Here is a 19504-nt window from a genome sequence, read left to right as displayed (position 1 = left end):
TTTGTATTATGTTGTAGGATATTAAATATGTGGCTTTTTTATTTTTTATTTTGCTTAATTTTATTTATTCGTTATATTTTTCTAAACGAATCCTAAACGAATCCTGATCCGATTCGTTATAGATTCGTAATAGGATAAACGAATCATAAACGAATCCGAATTCGATTCAATTCGTTTATCAATTCTATTAAATGAATTAATCGAATAGAACTTAATATTTTTTTAATAAACGAATCGAATCCGAATCCATGAAATTTTGACTCAATTCATTTACGATTCGATTCGAATTCAATTCGATTATTCATTTTGCCACCCCTACTTCTATCCATCTAGACGTGTTTGAAATAATTATTTTGAAGCGACGGATGAAATAATTTGAAAACCAATACAAATTTAATATTGTTTTAATGTTAACACATGTTCAATGGAATTTGTCCATGTATTTTTTTTGTTCATTTTTTTTCATTTTTGCAAGTATCCAGGTATGATGAGCAACAATCATTTTGCGTTCCTTCTCAGCCGTCAATGAGAATTTAATGACAGAATTGCAATATGATGACATGAATAAAGAATCGAACAAGGCCTGTGGTCTTGTTTAAATTATTATTACACATAATCATGGAGCTTTAGGACTTCAACTTAAGAATATGCTCAGCCATGAAAAAAGATGTAACTTGGGGATCATACAATTCATTTATACGTTAATGAAAAGGATTATAAGAAAACTTTTGAGGGTGCAAAGAGTCCCACAATTTGATTGTATTATTTATTCACCAGTCTCATGAACAGTTCATTAATAATCTGTGTGACATTAAGATTACTCTTATGGGACTTAATTCCATCATTGGCATTCTGTTATTTTCTTTACCGATTGCGCATTATGTCAAGTTTATACTGAAAGATTTTCTCTTTTTGGCCTTTTGGAAAAGCCATCCACTATTCATTCATGGAGATTATTCAATACAAGTATCCTAAATGGAATGGACACTCACTCAGTAACCCTTAAAATGTTTGTGTGGTGGAACAAGTAGGCATGTAATACGCAGAATAGATTCATCTATTTAAATAGTGAATACATTGAAGAAATGTGAGGCAAATGTCAGGACTAAAAAAAGGGGCAGTGCTGCCACGATTCTACATGCAGACACGTGTTTGGTTTTTTATTTTAAAAGTTTCCCCCCACTTGGTTGCGTGAGACTGCAAACTTTTATTCATTAATCCAAAAAAATATTTTTAAATTACAAATTTATAATTCAAGGCATTTTTTCTTCTTCTCTTCCTGGATTTTTCTCCATCCAGTCGAGCCCTCAAGCCGCCCATCCCTGTTTGTCTCACTAAACTCAGTTGATTTCTCAATTTCATCAATAGCCGGTATTCTCACTCTCAAATCCATAATCACGTGTTAATCATTAATAACTCTTCAAAACACTTTCGTTCTTCCCAACAAAAATACCCACCAAACAAAAGTTGTTCTAGTTTTTTCAACCCTTTTAAAAGGGCTTAGATTTGCTCATAAATAAAGTTTTCAGTATAACACTCAATTTTTTTTTTTTTTTGAGGTCATGCAATTTTGAGGACAGTCATTTGTTAAGATAGGGATTTGTTTAACTTGTTATTTAAAAAAAAATCATGAGAACTAACTAAATTAAGATGTTAATAGACAAAGATTTTATAAAGATGTTAGGATAAATTCAGTAGCCATAAAATGAATTAAAAAAAAAAAGGAAATACGTGTCAACACAACGCTAGCAACTTATTGTTGCTAGCACTGCTCACTATAATTTGACCAAACACACAGTGGGATTTCTGCAACTTTCATCATGTTAATCAATCACACAAAGTTCTATAATTCTCTAACAAATATTGTGACATCAGGGTTTAGAGTGGGAGGCACCTTAAGTTGAGCATGGCATAAGCTGTAAAAGAAGAAATTCTCTATTGGCCTCACTACATCTCCAGTGAATTATTATTGTTGTCAAGGAAAAGACAATCCGTACAACAAAATTAAAAATTGAAAAGTGCAAAAAAAATGACAGGAATGATAAAGACCAACAATAAAGTCCAAGCATGTTCAAAATTCATCATCCTATTCCCGGACGAAATTACAAAGATTGACTGCGGAACCGCCTATCGTCACCAATTTAAGGATGAAAAAGCTAAGCACGAACCAATTCCAACAATCGAGGTAGGTGAGCATTTATTTATGAAGAGTAATCGATTAAACATGTATTGAGCTTGGGGTTAAAAAAATTTATATAATCGCTTTAAATTTTGGTATGCAGAAAAATTGATTCTCGGTTGAGAACGCCCACTACAACTATGCCAAACATCAATTTCCCAGATAACATTGATTGCGGCAATTTGTTATGGCAAATAGTCCCAACTGTTTGGACAATAGTTAGTATGTTTTGTTTATAGGTACAATATTAATTAAAGTCTACATAAATACAATTGTTTATGCAATAATTTAGGGATCGTCATCACATTATGTTACATCTTCAATAATGAGCACAGGACCCATTTTTTTTTCTTTTTCCCTCATGAAAATGACCCCATTTGTCAATGTTTTCATCACAGAATCTATTACGACTTGGGCAAATTACATGCCAAATGAAGGCATTTCATCTGATGCACATGCAAATGTGAAAATGTGGGGGAACATACACATACAAAACCCCATCTGCAAGATCAAAACCCACAACCGAATGAAAGAACTACTAATCCTTAGTCAAACAATATAAGACGAGAAGCTACATATGATTAGTTGGAGTATCGTTTTGCTATAGGAAGTGAATTTTTCACCAAAAATGATGCGGAGAGTTTGTACTTCAGTTATGACAAGTTGAAAAGTTTTGGAGTAAGGAAATATGTGAAATGCATTGATAGAAATGGCTAAGTGAAGTGTAGGAGATATGTCTTCAGCTGGGAAGAGTTCAGGCCTCGTAAGTATATGTAGAACACGAACAAGAAAAAGGCTGTAAGACCTGTTATTAGAACTAGATGCAGGGCAGAACTACGGGTTCTGTTTGATCCAAATAAAGGAGTCTAGGTCTCAACAATTTTTATTGTAGATAACAATCATAACTTGACCCCACCACATCATGTTCACTACATTTGGGCGCATAGGAAAGTTTCTAGGGTGGATTTGGCTTCTGCTTTAATAATGCATCGTGTGGGCATTGAGCATTTTCATATACACAAGTATATGGACCTATGTTTTGGTGGATATACCGACGTCGGCTACATGAGAAGGGATATTAAAAATGTAGTTGTAGGTTAAAGGCGAAAACAACTAAAGGATTCTGATTCTGAGTTATGCATAGCATATCTTAATGAGAGAAAAAAACTCTGGCCTTTCTTTCTATCTTGAGTACACAATTGACGAGCAATATAGATTGTGATATTTTTTGGTGTTATGGAAGTTGTACGGTAGATTATGCAATATTTGGGGATGTTTTTGCATTTGATACAATTTACCGCACAAATGCTTACCACAAACCTTTAGTTGTTATTGTAGGCATTAACTACCATTATAGAACAACAATCTTTGGGTTCACTTTGCTGACTGCAGAAACTAAACAAACCTATATATGATTGTTGACAACATTTTTGGATGCTATAGAGAGCAAACATCCAAAAGCAATCTTAACTGATGGGAAAAAAAAAGAAATAAGCAAAGTAATTTTAAAGACACTTCCACAATCAATCCATAAATTGTGTTATTGGCACCTTGAGAGGAATGCACAAACAAATGTGGGCAAAACAGAATTCATAGTTAACTTTAAGGATTGCATGCTCTACACAAATGAGCATGAAGATTTTCAAAGCAAATGGGATGCGATGGTGCATAAATATATAGTTTAAAGTAGCGAATGGGTGAAGAAAATGTATCTTGATAGGCATTTATGGGCAAAACCTTATTTCAAAGGACAATTTTTCGGGGGAATGCGGAGACAGGATGTGAGGGATTTAATGCTTTCTTAAACTAATATGTCAGTAAAAAAATGTGATTAATAGAATTTGTGGGTCAAATTGACAGGTTAATGAAAAAATAACAAGAGTTGGAGGGAAATAATGGTTTTGATTATTCATATGGTCACCTATATTGTGCACCCACTTAAGACAATATGAGTGGCAAGTTAGGGAAATTTACACAAAGTCTATTTTTTAAACAGTTTGCATAGAACTAAAAAAAGGGAGATTGCTTTTTATTAAAGGATATGTAGATGACATAAGCACCTGGACTTATAGCATCAAAGAGTTCCGAAAGGCAAACAAAGAGTGGAAGGTTTTATTCTATCACCAATCTAAGCTTGCCGCATGCCAGTGCCAACTTCTTGAGAGGCTGCGCATACCTTGTTCCCATTCATTAGCTGATTAAAAAGCTGAAGATGTTCAATTAATTCCAGAATGTATGAAACTAATGCAATGGCTGAAAACTGCAAAGATAAACAACCTTTTGTAGAATGATGGCCAATTAGAGAAGGTGTACACGAGCAAAATGGTGCAGACAGGGTTAATCAATGCAACATGCAAGAGCTTGTAGTATTTTGATGGGTAGAGCCTCGAAGCCTACAAAAAAATGATGAAAGGAATCCATAGCCTCATATTGCGGCTACAATTTATGTCTTCTCTTACAAATAGAACAAGTGTACTAGATTTTTAGGCAAATCCCAACCTCATCCAAGACTCTATGCTTGTATTAACAAAAAGAGCACCGAGGCTGCCTAAAAAGGCCAAAAAAAAAAAAATGCAGCCGATGTAACAACCTTGGCTATACGATTAGAACTTGCATTAAGAATCCATCACTAATTCCAACTAACATATACAGTTGGAATGATTGTAGCGACCACATGTAGAACAATAGTTTGGAAGAATCATACTATAATACCTCCACTTAGACCAACAAATATACCGATGCAAGCACAGAACGTACCCCGACTCAAACATCAGGATAACAGTCAATCCATTGGCATCACTACACCAACCAAGCTAAATCTTTTTGGGAATTATTCAGCATACTGGGTTTGTACAAAAATGGCTTAGTAACCACTTATTTCACTCAGAAGGTATTATTTTGCCTTAACTATGAGTTTATAGTTTTTAAGATTATTTATGTTGCTGATACATGGGAGTAGTTTGTTGTGTTAGCATGTTTAGCGACTTAGTTTTATGACAATTGTGTTTCCACTGTGCTATATCGAAATGGAATGTCTACGTTCTGATTTAGGGATTCATTAAGTTAGGAGTTCTATGTCAACATATCAATTATTATGTCTTGTGTTTGGTTGCATGACAAGTTAATTAATTGATATTCTATTGGTGAGAAATTTTGAGGAATGATAGGTAAATGTTTTTGTGTTCCAGTTTTGGAAACTGTGGATTCAACTGGGTTTACGACTGAGTTTCCTAAATTCCACTCATTATTCATTACTTGGAATTTTTTCCAGAGATTACTAACATGCCACATTTGATGTTTAACAAGAACAATGTAACAATGTTAAAATGAGCTGAAATTTTGGCATATTATATTGCTTTATAATATCCCAAAATTTCAGCTCATTTAAACATTGTTACATTGTTCTTGTTAAACATCAAATGTGGTATGGGAGTAATCTAACTCGTAAATTAAGATGTGGAAATTTTGACATAATTGAACTTGTGATTGATTGTGTGTGAATTTCCAAAGTTAGCCAGCACTGAGGCTGGATTTTTTATAGATTTCAAAAACTAACTTTTTATTTTAAGAAGCACATGTCAAAAAAATATGAAAATGAACTCAAATTTTAAATTGTTTGCCCTGAATATGGGAAATCTTTTTCTTAAATGTTTGATTGAGCTTTTATCAGTATTTCATTTGCTACTATGTATGCACCAAGCCCTACAGCTGATATTGTGGTTTCATTGACAGTCTCAGTGGATGTGATAACCTCTTATATTAACAAAATGACAAAATAACTTTATATGTCATACATTTTACTCGTCTATTAGTATTTTCAAAAATTTCTTAACAATAAATATTTGCGAACTTTATATTGAAAATGAAATTGTGCTTTCATGTCAAAATTTCAAGTTTTACAGACGTCAATGTCTTCGAGTAACTAATAGATGGATGCCTTGCGTTTTGCTAAAAAAAGTTTTACTTTTCTTGATCCATACGCTGTTATTGGGAGGTCAAGCATGTATTAAATTTGATTTGATTGCCACTACCACCTTGTAACATCTTGAACAAATGATAATGTTGCAGATTTTGATTTACTAATATTAACACTACTGATTGCAGATCGTATTTGTGGACCTAAACAATCAATTAATTTCCTAAGAAGAAATATTTGCAAAAAAAGTGTATAATGTTACTTCCTACAAGTGCTCCCTATCACAACTGCTCTCCTTACCAATGCACGGAGTTAATTGTACCTTATAGTTTCTCAAAATGGAGTTAATTTTATCTCATAGATTCTTAAAATGGAGTTAATTGTATCTCATAGATTCTTAAAACGGAGTTAATTGTACCTTATAGATTTTCAACTGTGCATGTACCAAATAAATACAATAACCCACAGTTAGCATTACTAATTTCAAAGAGCAAAATACTAAATAACCTAATAATAATGTGAATTAAATGTTTATCTTGAATATGAGATGTTCAGCTCTAAGCAAACTGTTGCATGGTTCATGAATTGCATGCACAAAAAATTGGTTTTCCAATTTATAGGGAACAAGGATAATGTTACAGCCACAACATCACGTAAAATAAATATAGAATTGAAACATGTGGCATTTCATAAAAGCAAGTTGGAGAATTAGCATACCATGAATCCAGTTAATGTCTTCTCTGTTGGACAAAGATCAATGACTTCGTCGAACAGATGCACGGGTTTGAAAGTGCAATATCATTTTACTTTCCATGCTCAGTGCATAGTGGTGCTAAGTTTTAGCAAGCTTGCTTTATAAACCTCATTAAAACCAAAAGTTGAACAAACTAATTAGACCCCAAAAATTTAATCATTTCTCAATAATCTACGCATGTCACATTCTTAGCTTTTTGTCTAATTCCCAAAACTTTTTAACGTTTGTCTTTCGATGTATTGAAAATACCTAAAAACCTTTCACAATTTTGCAGGCATAAGGGCAAAGCCACTTAAACCTTTTGCCCATAAGCCAATCGTGAGAATAGTAGTATAGTTATTAATCTTCAATCCTTCACGTATGTATGTGCAATTTGCAAAGTCTTTTATCCTTTGCTTGAAGTGCTGCAATGTGCACATATAAATCAGATTGGAAAATAGAAATTAAATGTGAAGTTCAAGGTTGAGAGTATTTTGAAGAATCACCTTCACTCCTCATGTAGTGCAACAAATATTTTCTTCAGGTTTTTAATCTCTGCAGTCAACACCATTATATCGAATGAGTGCACAAAAGTTGGCAATAAGAAATAGACAAAAATAAAGTGTTGTGAATGCATCAATAAGCAAATTTAATTAAAAAAATCCCCTCAATTTGCTCTTAATTTATAATCTTGTCATAAAAACATCCAAAACAACCATTCTGACAAGACACGTTCCCTGGAACTATGATGAACCAATGATATATTGAAACTAGAAAAATAAAACGAGGAAATAATGAAAGCATGGAGTGAGGGATAAGCAAATGAACATAGAGGAAGCTCACATAATAACCTCAAAGTCCCTATTCTATAACCGTCTTTTTTAATGTAACAAAAAAGATATAAGAGAACCATAATGGAGATAGCAACTAAAGTTCCAGAAAGCACATCAAGTACCATAATATTAACTCTGGTGTTTAACCTTGGCTTCAAAAATTGGCATACCTAGCGACTCGCTAGGTAGAAATTGAAGAAAACTCTACTGTAATTCCAACCGTAACCACCAATACAACCATCCCTCCAATTTATTCATAAATTAGGACCATGCATTGTCTAGATCTTGTCCATTAAAGGGAAAATTGTATTCATATTGCATACAGCAATCCATTATAATTTAGAAAATATCAGTCATATCAATTCATAAGGAGTAGTTCATTCTCCACTAGGCTATGAAAGCCAAGCCTAATTCATAGACACCTCTAACATAAAAAAAGACACAGGCAAGTATACATGTTGGCTAATCAATCATGCTATAATTTTCACATAAAAGAACACAAAATGATAGAGAACGAGTTATTCTAAAAAGCTCACCCTCATAATGATTATTGAAAACAAAATGAATCTAAGAAAACTCATATGTTACATATCATATGCCAAATCAATCATGATATAATGTTCGTGCATGTTATTCTGTAGTGCCATTACAGGAACTCCAAATTACTTCAATCAAGTCCATAAATGAAAATGCCAGTATGTTGACAAAGTAATTTAAAACTTAAATGATATATGAGGTTTTAAAGTAAAACTGGAAAAGTATTCTTGAAGCTCAGAATAAGAAGCGGTTGTGGATGAAGAAAATTTTTTAACAACATAGTTAGTAAAATTGACTGCGAATATCAAAATAAAAATTGCTTTGACAACATAAAAATAGAGACAATCTTCTTAATGATAACTGCCTACAATATATCGACTAATATATGTAATATATACTCCTCCAAATTTCCATAAAGTAAATATACATTTCCCATAAATTTATCTTTCTTCTTGTTGTGATTCATGACTTCATGGTTGTTCTACAATAGATAAGTAATCAATTTTATAGATTCACATACCATCTTTCTTAGTCAACCACTCATTGGCCCAAATGGTTCACCATACCACAATTAATAGACACACAAACCAAGCTATAACAGGGAATAAGATAAAAAAAAAATAGATGTTGAAGTACCGCACGCCAAAAACTTGTTACACATTGCTATCATTATGTACTTTTCTTATCCAAACAGAGGTTTATGTATCTAGAATTTGGATCTTTAAAAAATTCAAGCAACATATCATACCGATAATTAGAAAGATACAATCTGACTAAATGAAATCCAAATTGCATTTGAGAATGTTGAATCAAATAATTAAAGGTTTTCAACTGGCATTCTTATAAGAACCAAATTAGTTTAAATTTTCTTTATGATCAAATTAGTTTAAATTTTCTTTATGATTTATACTCATACATTATATAACTCAACATACAACCACATTGACAAAACAAATATATAATAAAAGAAAATTTTCATTGTAAAACAGCCATATATAAGCATATTGAAAAAACTATAAAACTCTACATTACATATTAACAAGAAACAGACATATAATAGCGAGAAAATTTTTATTGTAAAGCAAGAGCACATACTATGTGATATATCTATTATCTAAGTATGAAAATAAGCAAAATAAAGAACCATGGAAATTATACTTGATTGAGCTTTAATCATCTCTCAGCTCATCATCTAAGGCACCGCGATAATGTTCACTAATCCTCATCGACACTTGCTTTTCCCATTTGACAATCTTCTTTGCCTTTGGACTAACCTTTTCTTGTTCCTTCATTGCCTTTTGCAATATCTTTTCCTACTCTTTAACCAAAAAAGTACTCAAATCCGACAAGAACTCATCGTTCTTTATACCCCAATTAAGATCATCACCAAGAATTGGACTTTCCCTACTCTTTTTCTTTGAAGCATTCTTCGGAGAACACCAGATAAGGTCATTTCTTTATGGCGAAGATGGCAGAGAAGAAGGCGAATCCATCCATGAACTCGGAGAACTCAACGGCGAAGAAAATGACTTGGATTTCAACTTCAGCTTTGATTTCGAGGAAACAGCAATGGCAGGAACAAAAGCATAAACAAACCCATATCTAGAATTTTCTTTATAATCAATTTCTCGATCTAGGTTCTATTTGGACTCCAAGAAATGGTCGAAGGAGGAGAAGAATCACAACTACAAAATGATTTTGCAGTCTCCAAGGAGGGAGAGTTTTCCATCTGGGTTTTGTTTGGAATCGAATAAAAACTCCGACTTTGAAGTTGGATTTGAATCATTGAAATCCCTGTGGTTAGAATTTAGTGGTGGAGGTCGGCAGTGAATTTTGAGGACGATTGTGTTGAAAGAGATAGAACTCTTTTTGAGTGTGTTCTTAATTTTGATAGTTAAAACGACGTCATTGAGCTTGTCATGACTAGTTATAGAAGGGCGTCTCTTTCGTTGATTTTTTTTTTTTTTTTTTGTGACCGATTTCAATCACTTAAACAAGATTCATTTTATTGCTATTATGTTCACCTGGCATATGCTTGTTGGCCAAATGGTCATATCACTGGCTGTATACGTAACTTAGAGAGGTCTTTTGTTCTAAGTTTAATAATTTTAAAATTTTTATTAACACGTGTAAATATTATTAGTTGATCTTCCCCTTCAGATTCTCTAATTTAGCACACCAAAATAACACACTGAAATATTGTTTTTGTGTGTGTGTTCCTGTTGTTGATGTCACTTTGTGTTTCCCACGAAAATGCAAAATGAGACTTGCAAGTCTAGCTCATCACTATCGTAGCCATGTCTCTCAAATGTTCGTCTCTTCGCCAACCACCACTACCGATACCACCGCTTTCTCTTCTCGCCGACAAATGCAAGTCAATGCACCAGCTCAAACAAATACACGCTCAAATGATAATCTCTTCTCGCATTCAGGACCACTTCGCCGCCAGTCGGTTACTTGCCTTTTGTGCTCTATCTTCCTCCGGCGATCTCTCATACGCCACAAGACTCTTCAACAGCATTCAAAGCCCAAATCATTTCATGTGGAACACTCTCATTAGAGCTCAAGCTAGTAGCCTAAACCCAGACAAAGCAATATTCCTTTACATGAACATGAGAAGGACTGGTTTTGCACCGAATCAACATACTTTTACATTTGTTCTCAAGGCTTGTTCGAACGTCCGCTCTTTGAATTGCTGTAAACAGATTCATACCCACGTTTCAAAATCTGGGTTGGATTTAGATTTGCACGTTGTTAATTGTTTGGTCAGGTGTTACTCTGTCTCCAGTGATCTAAATAATGCACGTCAGGTGTTTGATGAAATTAGGAACAGGACTTTGAATGTATGGACTACGATGATTTCTGGGTACGCGCAAAGTTTTCGTGCTAATGAAGCGTTGATGCTGTTTGATCAAATGCTTATGGAAGGGTTTGAGCCCAATAGTGTGACTTTGGCTTCTGTTTTGTCTGCTTGTGCGCAGTCTGGTTGTTTGGAATTAGGTGAAAAAGTTCATGTTTTCGTTAAAATGAGAGGGTTTGAAATGGGAGCGATTCTTGGCACTGCATTGGTGCATATGTACACAAAGAATGGAGCACTTGCAAAGGCCAAAGCATTGTTCGATTCCATGCCTGAGAGAAACATTGCCACGTGGAATGCAATGATTTCTGGGCTGGCTAGTCATGGACATGCCGAGGAAGCACTTGATCTTTTTAGGAAGCTAGAGAAGGAGCAAATTGTGCCAAATGATATAACATTTGTCGGGGTTCTATCTGCTTGTTGCCACGCTGGCTTCATTGATGTCGGTCGCCAGATTTTTGGTTCAATGAAGAGAGTATACGGCATTGAGCCCAAGATTGAACATTACGGGTGTATGGTTGATCTGCTAGGTCGAGGTGGGAAGGTATTAGAGGCTGAGGAATTGATAAAACGGATGGTGTGGAAACCTGATGTTGTGATGTGGGGAGCTTTGTTGGCAGCTTGCAAAAATCAAGGGAATATAGAGGTTGCTGAAAGAGTAGTGAAAGAGATTATTGCTTTGGAACCCAACAATCATGGCGTTTATGTCGTTTTGTCTAATATGTATGCAGAGGCTGAGAGGTGGGAAGATGTTACAAGGCTAAGGAGTGTGATGAAACAAGGCAAGTTGAAGAAAACACCTGGGTGGAGTCTTGTGGATGGTGATAAATGATCCCTAAAATTTTTGGGAACATATGCATCAGACAGCACCATTAGGCCACTGATTTTTGTTGCCCAGGATCATTATCTGCTAGTTACAGGTGATGATCATCACTGATCGGATCTCTCCGATGGGGTGTTCCGTTGATCGGGTTATGGGACCTGCTTAGGGCCTCTTTGTTGGGCTGACCAGTGAACGGTCAGGGCAACAAGGATGTTGGCTTTGAAGCACTGTGATTTTTTGTTGTTATTCATCAAAAGATGAGGAGCCAAAAGATTATTCCCTATTAGCAATAGAAAAAGCTCTTATTTCTAGCTTTTCCCATGTATTAATTAATACCAATCTTGGACAGTTTTAACTTACCAGACCCCAGAGCCATCCTATGCCATACATAGTGGGAGGGCCTAAAGTCCGTACCAAATTACAACAATGCGTCCTTTTAAAAATAATAATAACGAAATTATTATAAATATTCAATAATGAAGGCCCACATTGCAAGTTGCAACTCATACGAAAAGTTCCGATGTGCTGTCTGAAACCCAGAATATAACTACATATGGAAGACTGTAATTCAAAGTCAACTCCTTGAGCACATGTTGCATAGTCTGTTCCAAATTAGAAGAATCGACATATGTAACACATAGGCGTTTCTCTTCTTCTCTAAGCATGAAAATGCAGCTTGAAATACTTCTTGTCCAGGTTCTCTTTGCAGGATTAGCATCTGCAGCAGGTAAAAGCAGTAATACACTTCAAGTTCACATAAAGACCACCCATTCTTTATTTTTTTAATTCTTTTCCTTTTCGTTTATCCACAGATATTTTGCAGAACCCAGATTTTGAATCTCCACCAACAAACTTAACACCAAATCGCAGCACCCCATTTGTGCTGTTGAACGGAAACAATACGATTCCAGGATGGACTTTTGAAGGGACCGTTCAATATGTTACAGCTAGTCAAACCATAAGACTTCCAGATAATGGACATGCCATACAACTGGCTCAAGATGGCAGAATCAATCAGACTTTCGCTGCCAATGGCGATGACCTGATTTATATACTTACATTGACCCTTGCCCCAGGCGGTCAGAATTGTTCAGCTAATGCAAATCTTGTGGCGTCAGCACCGGACAGCCACGGAGTCTACTCTTTGAAGCAGCATTATGGGAAGGAAACTTGGGAGAGCTATGGTCATTACTTGGGTAGCTGGGGTCAGGATGAGCCCATTAACCTTGTGATCCAAAGCCAATCAACAGAATCGGACGACAATTCTACATGTTGGCCAGTGATTGACATGCTGCTCCTCAAATCCAGCAAAACACTTGTTCAAGGCAATGGTAAGGGCATTTATATATCTACTAAACATATAGCCATAGGCCCCGCTTCATTATTTATTATTATTCAAAATCTTAAATCTTGATTATATATTGGATGGGTTCTGACTGCGAAGATTATCTCCAAAAACCTACCAAGGAAAGCGAATTAGTGCTTTCACTTATTCCAGTTGATAACACAGCTTCCATTGTTTTGATATGGTATACCATTTAACGCCTTATTGTTTGAGTCCCTTGAAATGGATGTCTTATTTAGAAACAAGGCGCCAAATTTTTTGAACACTTACAGTCTTGAGGCATTCAATTGTATATTTTGCGTATATGTAATGGCATTAAATTGTATATTTGGTTTATATATGCAGTCATACTGAAGTTATGTTTTCTAATTTTGGCGTGGACACACAGATAACTTATTGCATATATACAGTAATGGCATTCAATTGTATATTTGGTTTATATATGCAGTAATACTGAAGTTATGTTTTCTAATTTTGGCGTGGACACACAGATAACTTATTGCTGAATGGAGGATTTGAATTTGGACCAGATTTCCTGAGTAATTCTACTGAGGGAGTTCTACTAGAGTCAGCACCAAGTCCTATTCAATCTGCGTTGCAACAGTGGTCCGTGATAGGAACAGTCAAATATATCGACTCTAAGCATTTTTATGTCCCGAAAGGCAATGCTGCAATAGAGATTGTCTCAGTTTCAGCTGGCATACAGACAGCTACTACAATGCTCACCGAGGGTTCTGCATACAATTTGGATTTTACACTTGGAGATGCCAAGGATGCATGTGAGGGAATGTTTGTGGTAAGGGTTCAAGCAGGATCATTAGTTCAAAACTTTACAGTGCAAAGTTTAGGGACAGGATCTGCCATCAAACATTCAGTTACATTCAAGGCAGGTTCAGGTTCAACACCAATAAGTTTTATAAGCTACAACATAAACCAAACAAAAGATGGTGTGTTTTGTGGTCCTCTGATTGATGATGTGGTTCTGCGTGCCTCTCATGGATTTAAATTACAATTGAGGCTAGAAATTCTGATTTATGCTTTAGTTCTGGTAGCAATTCTGTGATAAGATTGATACTATTAAACATTTGTAATTTATAAGTTTAGCAGCCATTTGTTTTAGCATCATTCATTAAATCCTACTATTGTTCAGATTTCTACTACTTTCAGTAGATATATCTACAGCTTTTTCATTATTTTGAAAAAATCACAACAATCAGTGTGGCTGTTAACAACTCTTTTTATTAAGCAACATGCTCAGTGATATGCTGAATTTGCGGATAATATGCTTTATTGCAAGCATTTTTTGCCATATGATGGAAACCTGGTTAGCCTCTAAAATTCTCCCAGATGATTACTATGTTAGAACATTTTGCTCTTTTGCAGCAAAGAATCTAGGTAACGGTTAAGAACCAAAAATTTGACAGTATGTTATGATATTTGCCCTTCCATAATCACATTGTTGAAATAGCACTTATTCAGCTGCCAATTATTTTTTTGTATTTGACATTAAAAAACAAAATGATAATGTGTGCAGCTAGCTGAAATAACACTCAACATACAGTAAAACTTCATAAGTATTACAATAATACTTAACATTTTTATCCCATCAAAGCCTAGAAGTTTAAAATTAAAATGCACAATATTTTTTATGGTGTAAACAGAAATTGAAGAACAATCTGCTTCTATGGAACATCAAGTATGATAATGACTTTTCATACATATGCATTTGCTATACTTGCAAGCCAGTATAAGATTTCCTAATTGTAAATTTACAGTATCTAAGTGAAGATGTTTAGCTAATACTTTCTAAATCGCCAATGAAATCCGCTCTCCCATAGGTAGCAATGTGAGGAACCATATCATGCAAGCGAAAGAGAGAGCCTGAATAAGCATCTGAAGAAAATCAAAGTAAAAAAGCAATATAGATCGTGTGCATATATAGATGTTGTGTCAGGATGTGTCATTTCATGGGCTGGCCAATAGAAGAGCTATAAATTAGTTATGATTTATGAGCAACCTATCCTACCAATTTATGCCAGCAGAATATGCATAGAAGTATTAATTAGATAAAAATGGTTGAATTTTGAAGCATAGATATTTGGATTATAGCTCCAAGGTGTAATTTAATTGCATCAATCTAGTTGTGCCATATAGACAACTTAAAAGGTTTTATTTAATGACTTCATAACCAACATATTTTGAATAGGACAACACAATTTGTGGATGTAAATGCTTTTGGAAATCAAGCTAAAACAAACTATTGATTGTTAACTAATAATATAATTTTTTTTTTCTTAACTAATAATATAATTCAAAGCTAAGTATTTTATATCTTTTCATCTAACAGAATGCTGATGTTTTTGGAATCAAAAGGCAAATAAGAAGGGGCAACTAACCATGTAACTCAAAGCCTACTATACTATCTCCAGGGCAATGCTAAAAAGTGTGTACAGTGTTCATCTTCATCGCACGTTTCAGGAGAGATGCGTAGTCCTGACTTCTTGACCATGCATCAATTTCTCGGGCACGTAAAACCAGCAGTGGATGTGAGAGTTGCCTTGTTTGAGCATTTCTGAACAACAAAAAGTTAGACAACCAAGAAAAAACAGATTAACACAACTTATTGGAGGTCCACTCATGTTGTTGCACACCTTATGTACCACCCGACTGGACTTGAAGAAGCTTTGTCATAAGAGCGAGCTTGCTCCAAAAATGCATCCACATTCAATTGATCAGCCAAAGATGGACAGCCCCCAGCTAATTTCATTAAAACAGATATGACCACCTCTTGTAGGAATATAAAATAGAATCAGATACAAAAATGACTGAAAGGCAGAAGAGATTATATATTTTTTGGATTTAAGATGTCTGTTTTATATACCTTAGGGTCTTGGGAAACAAGAAGGGCTGCACGATCACACGTTAGTTCTGCTGCTCGCAACCAACGAAATAACTGTTCTTCTAAAGACTGAGCTATCATTCCTCCAATTCCTGAGCAAAACACAGGTATTCATACCACTAATAATGCATGTTGATCATTGGATCTACAATCCAACCATAATTATGTAACAATGAACTTTAACTGAAGTGCAGAATAAGGATCCACATGCATGCATACCAGTAATTAAAAGCCTCGGGTCAAATTATTACTAACTGTCACAAAGGATTGGAATTTTTAATTTTAGTTTGCAACTGGTGGTGATAAAACTCCTGAAGGTAGAAACTACTCTTGTCTCTTCACTAAATAACTACCCTTACCAAATGGGGAAAATGCCATGAAAACAACAAATTATTTGTACATACAATGTCATCACAAATGAAGCCATACAGATATTGTATGAACAATGCTCCATTTATAATGTTTCAAACAAATGGCATATTATAACTTTTATAATATCTATTAAAACAAGGGAAAAGAGTTCTTCTCAGTTAATTACAAACCGCTTAACCCTAGAATGTAAGATTTTTGCTGAAGCCCAATTAAATGTTTCAGTTACCCTTGTCACAATATGTTTAACACGATTTTTATGGAACAACAAGAAGATGACAGATGAAGCCATGTAATGTCAACCAAACAAAGAAACTGAAAAATAAAAACCTACCAGGTATAGTATAGGCCCCAAGGGTAAGAATATTTGCAAATGTGAGCCATACACCATGGTCGCATTTCAGATGGCCCAGCTCATGAGCCAGAACAGCCTATTTTTGAAAATCAAAAAGCAGAAAGTCAGTTGCATTTCTTCATTTGAAAGATGGAATAATTTCAAAGTAATAAGAAGTATAAAAATGTTAGTCTGCCTTTCTGTAATCATGTACATATTATATGTTCACTTTTGGTAAAACAAGATTACAAACAGAAATTAAGTCAGTTAACAGATATTTCTTGGAGTCAAATGTCCAAAGAAGATTTATTATGAGACCAGTCAGAAAATATAGCAAGGAATATCTAAGGTGCAGAAAAGGTGATTAAAACCAGAAAGTTAAAGTTACGAAATTATATGTATAATTGTAACAAGAAACAAGAAAAAACCTGCAACTCTTTTCTTGTCAGTAGCTCCACAAGGCTTGTATGAACAACAACAAATGGCTTTTTACCACTTATAGCCAACGTATATGCATTTGGAACAGGACTTTGACGGACATACAGATCAGGTGCCTCAAGGTTCAGAATTTCAGCAGCCTCAGTCATTAACTGATGAAGTTCAGGAAGCTAATACAAATAATAACAATTTAAATCAGTTGTATGGGCTAATTCATGTGAATTTTCTGGCTCATTTGACTAACATAATCTGAAAAATTAACTAAAGGACGACTAAAATTTTATTAATAATATCAGAGTAAATCAATACTATCACAATAAAAATCAACTAAAGGACAATTAAAAGTTTAGTAAGAATATCAGAGTAAATCAATACTATCACAATAAAAAATTAAACAATGAATGTACAAACATCTACAAAAAGAAATTGTATGCAATCTGCTAGGACAACGCAAAACATGTGAAGTAACCATGTTTGACATGACATCACAAATAAATACGTGGTTACAGGATGCTAAGCCATGGCTTCTGAATTCTAGTTGATATAAATACAGCATGCATGTTCCCAGAAGAGATTAGCTACTTTAGTCTATCAAATCTGTTGTAAGCCACTCTCTAAAGACCTAAAAGTAACAATAAAAGTTGTCTAAAGACCCAGGAAATTGTGAATTTCTTGTGGATATTCATGCAAGAACTGCTTCAGTTCCACCAGTCCTTGCTACATAGGAAAAGGCCCAAGTATAATTGCTGTATATTTTTCCATGAGTGAAAGTAAGAATTCATAATAAGGCACCATTTGACATAAGGGTTTGATATTAGAAATACTTGATTGTAGAAATACTTGATTGGATAACATAAGTTCAGAACCTTACAAATAAGATTGTCTTTTCTATAGTCACATCTCAAAATAACTTACTATAAAGGGAAAAATAATAGAAACCCAGTTCAAGATCTGAAACTTCACCGAAAGTTCATGTAGGTAACTAATAAAGATAAATATATCAACCAATATATCCATCTGACTCTAGGATGTTGTTCATTGAGTGTAAACCTGATTTTTCGAAACAAGAACTGAAGTTCCTATATTCTCTAGAAGCATGATTTGCTCCGTCACAGTTCCTGCAATAACAAATTCAAAGAAACTGCTTAATATTGAAATGTCACCAGAATAACAGTCATCGTCCAGCCCTTATTCCTCTAAGGCAAGGAGGTGTAGTAAAAGGCCTTTTTAACATGGATAAATGAGTTGAACTGCTCTACATGACAAATTATTCTAACATTCCAAAAATTAATGTCTTCATATGTCTATGTGACCATATAAGAACCCAATAACATCAAATTCAAGTAAAAGGGCAAATAAAGTGCATCAAATTTACATAGAACTGACAAGAAGAGCAGTATCATAGTCATGTTACATTGCTAGTTTTGAAACTTCAACTTCTGACTAGTGAATGAAGAGCACTATCATAGATAAATAATTGTAAACCATGAGACAATGATGCCATTACATTACGACAACATAATAGTAAAACATGGCATTGATTAAATAGTTAAAAGATAATTACCAAGTAGAGCCCGTCCCAAATCGTTTAATCCAGGAATTGCCCTCAATAGTAGCGTGTTCTGGCCAAAGAAAAAGAAAATAAAAGAAATCACAAATGAAGAAAATAAAAAATAAACTCTTTAATTCCTAGCGCCATTATGCTTTTGATTTTCAAGAAAAGAAAATACCATCCAAAAACACACAACATGATGGTAGTAATTAAAAGATTTTTCTCAAGAAATAAATACAACCCATCACCAAATGTAGCTCAAAGAAGAGGAATTTTAATAAAATTAAACCTGCTTGTCAAGTGGGTGCCGAAAATCATCAGCATCAAGATCACGAAACACAACAGAAGCAGCAGCTCTACAAACAGGAACCAATCTTATTCTTCGACTCTGCTTCATTGAACCGAACTTGAAATTCCCACTAAACGAGGTATGGTTTAGTTTATCAGATGAGACCCCATAGCTGAAACTGAGAGTCCTGGGCTTTTGAGTCGAGAAAAGAGAGGACGATAGAGTTACGGTGGCCATGGAAGAATTGATAAAAAGACCCAGGAAGTGAGATTAGGGATTTGATGATCAATCCAAGAAGAGTTTTAATTTGTTGGTGTTTGTTTAATTTTGCTAAATAATGCTAATGATTTTTATTTTGTTTGGATATTTTTGTGCGTATGTAGCTTTGTGTCCACAGCCA

At 34.5% G+C, this 19504-nt stretch overlaps 3 protein-coding genes across 7 annotated transcripts; 2 read left to right on the top strand and 1 right to left on the bottom strand.

Moving 5' to 3' along the window:
- The first annotated feature begins 9947 nt into the window (after window positions 1-9947).
- LOC112497281 (pentatricopeptide repeat-containing protein At5g56310-like) lies at window positions 9948-12189 on the top strand. The gene has a single exon (XM_025095466.2). It carries the CDS (start codon window positions 10496-10498, stop codon window positions 11885-11887), a length of 1392 nt encoding a protein of 463 aa, XP_024951234.1. The 5' UTR covers window positions 9948-10495; the 3' UTR covers window positions 11888-12189.
- Window positions 12190-12343: 154 nt separating this feature from the next.
- Window positions 12344-14357, top strand: LOC102606719 (protein DUF642 L-GALACTONO-1,4-LACTONE-RESPONSIVE GENE 2). The gene is made up of 3 exons (XM_006469993.4): window positions 12344-12605; window positions 12691-13209; window positions 13715-14357. The coding sequence occupies exons 1-3, from the start codon at window positions 12542-12544 to the stop codon at window positions 14284-14286; spliced, it is 1155 nt and encodes a 384-aa protein (XP_006470056.1). The 5' UTR covers window positions 12344-12541; the 3' UTR covers window positions 14287-14357.
- A 388-nt stretch (window positions 14358-14745) lies between these two features.
- On the bottom strand, window positions 14746-19494 carry LOC102607506 (plastoglobule-localized metallopeptidase 48, chloroplastic). Of its 5 annotated transcripts, none has more exons than XM_025095511.2 (9): window positions 19105-19489; window positions 18828-18885; window positions 18314-18381; window positions 17254-17433; window positions 16826-16922; window positions 16105-16214; window positions 15875-16008; window positions 15620-15795; window positions 14746-15104 (listed from the first exon to the last, which is right to left on the bottom strand). In XM_025095511.2, the coding sequence occupies exons 1-8, from the start codon at window positions 19339-19341 to the stop codon at window positions 15660-15662; spliced, it is 1020 nt and encodes a 339-aa protein (XP_024951279.1). In that variant the 5' UTR covers window positions 19342-19489; the 3' UTR covers window positions 14746-15104; window positions 15620-15659. The 5 variants fall into 5 exon arrangements, 3 of the variants coding, with proteins under 3 accessions (XP_024951279.1, XP_006470062.1, XP_006470059.1); XM_006469999.4 differs by having other exon boundaries at window positions 14746-15029; XM_006469996.4 differs by having other exon boundaries at window positions 14746-15116; window positions 19105-19488.
- Window positions 19495-19504: the final 10 nt, after the last annotated feature.

Source organism: Citrus sinensis, chromosome 2 (assembly GCF_022201045.2).
Source record: "Citrus sinensis cultivar Valencia sweet orange chromosome 2, DVS_A1.0, whole genome shotgun sequence".
NCBI classification, from domain to species: domain Eukaryota; kingdom Viridiplantae; phylum Streptophyta; class Magnoliopsida; order Sapindales; family Rutaceae; genus Citrus; species Citrus sinensis.
This window is presented reverse-complemented; position numbering and strand designations above follow the sequence as displayed.

Excerpts from the sequence above, each read along its gene's own strand:
- LOC112497281 (XM_025095466.2), top strand. The coding sequence starts at position 10,496 with ATGTCTCTCAAATGTTCGTCTCTTCGCCAACCACCACTACCGATACCA.
- LOC102606719 (XM_006469993.4), top strand. The coding sequence starts at position 12,542 with ATGAAAATGCAGCTTGAAATACTTCTTGTCCAGGTTCTCTTTGCAGGA. Across the intron at positions 12,606-12,690 it reads AGGATTAGCATCTGCAGCAG|ATATTTTGCAGAACCCAGAT; the intron begins GTAAAAGCAGTA and ends GTTTATCCACAG. Across the intron at positions 13,210-13,714 it reads AACACTTGTTCAAGGCAATG|ATAACTTATTGCTGAATGGA; the intron begins GTAAGGGCATTT and ends GTGGACACACAG.
- LOC102607506 (XM_025095511.2), bottom strand. The coding sequence starts at position 19,341 with ATGGCCACCGTAACTCTATCGTCCTCTCTTTTCTCGACTCAAAAGCCC. Across the intron at positions 16,923-17,253 it reads TGACAAGAAAAGAGTTGCAG|GCTGTTCTGGCTCATGAGCT; the intron begins GTTTTTTCTTGT and ends TTTCAAAAATAG. Across the intron at positions 15,796-15,874 it reads CCAGTCGGGTGGTACATAAG|AAATGCTCAAACAAGGCAAC; the intron begins GTGTGCAACAAC and ends TTTGTTGTTCAG.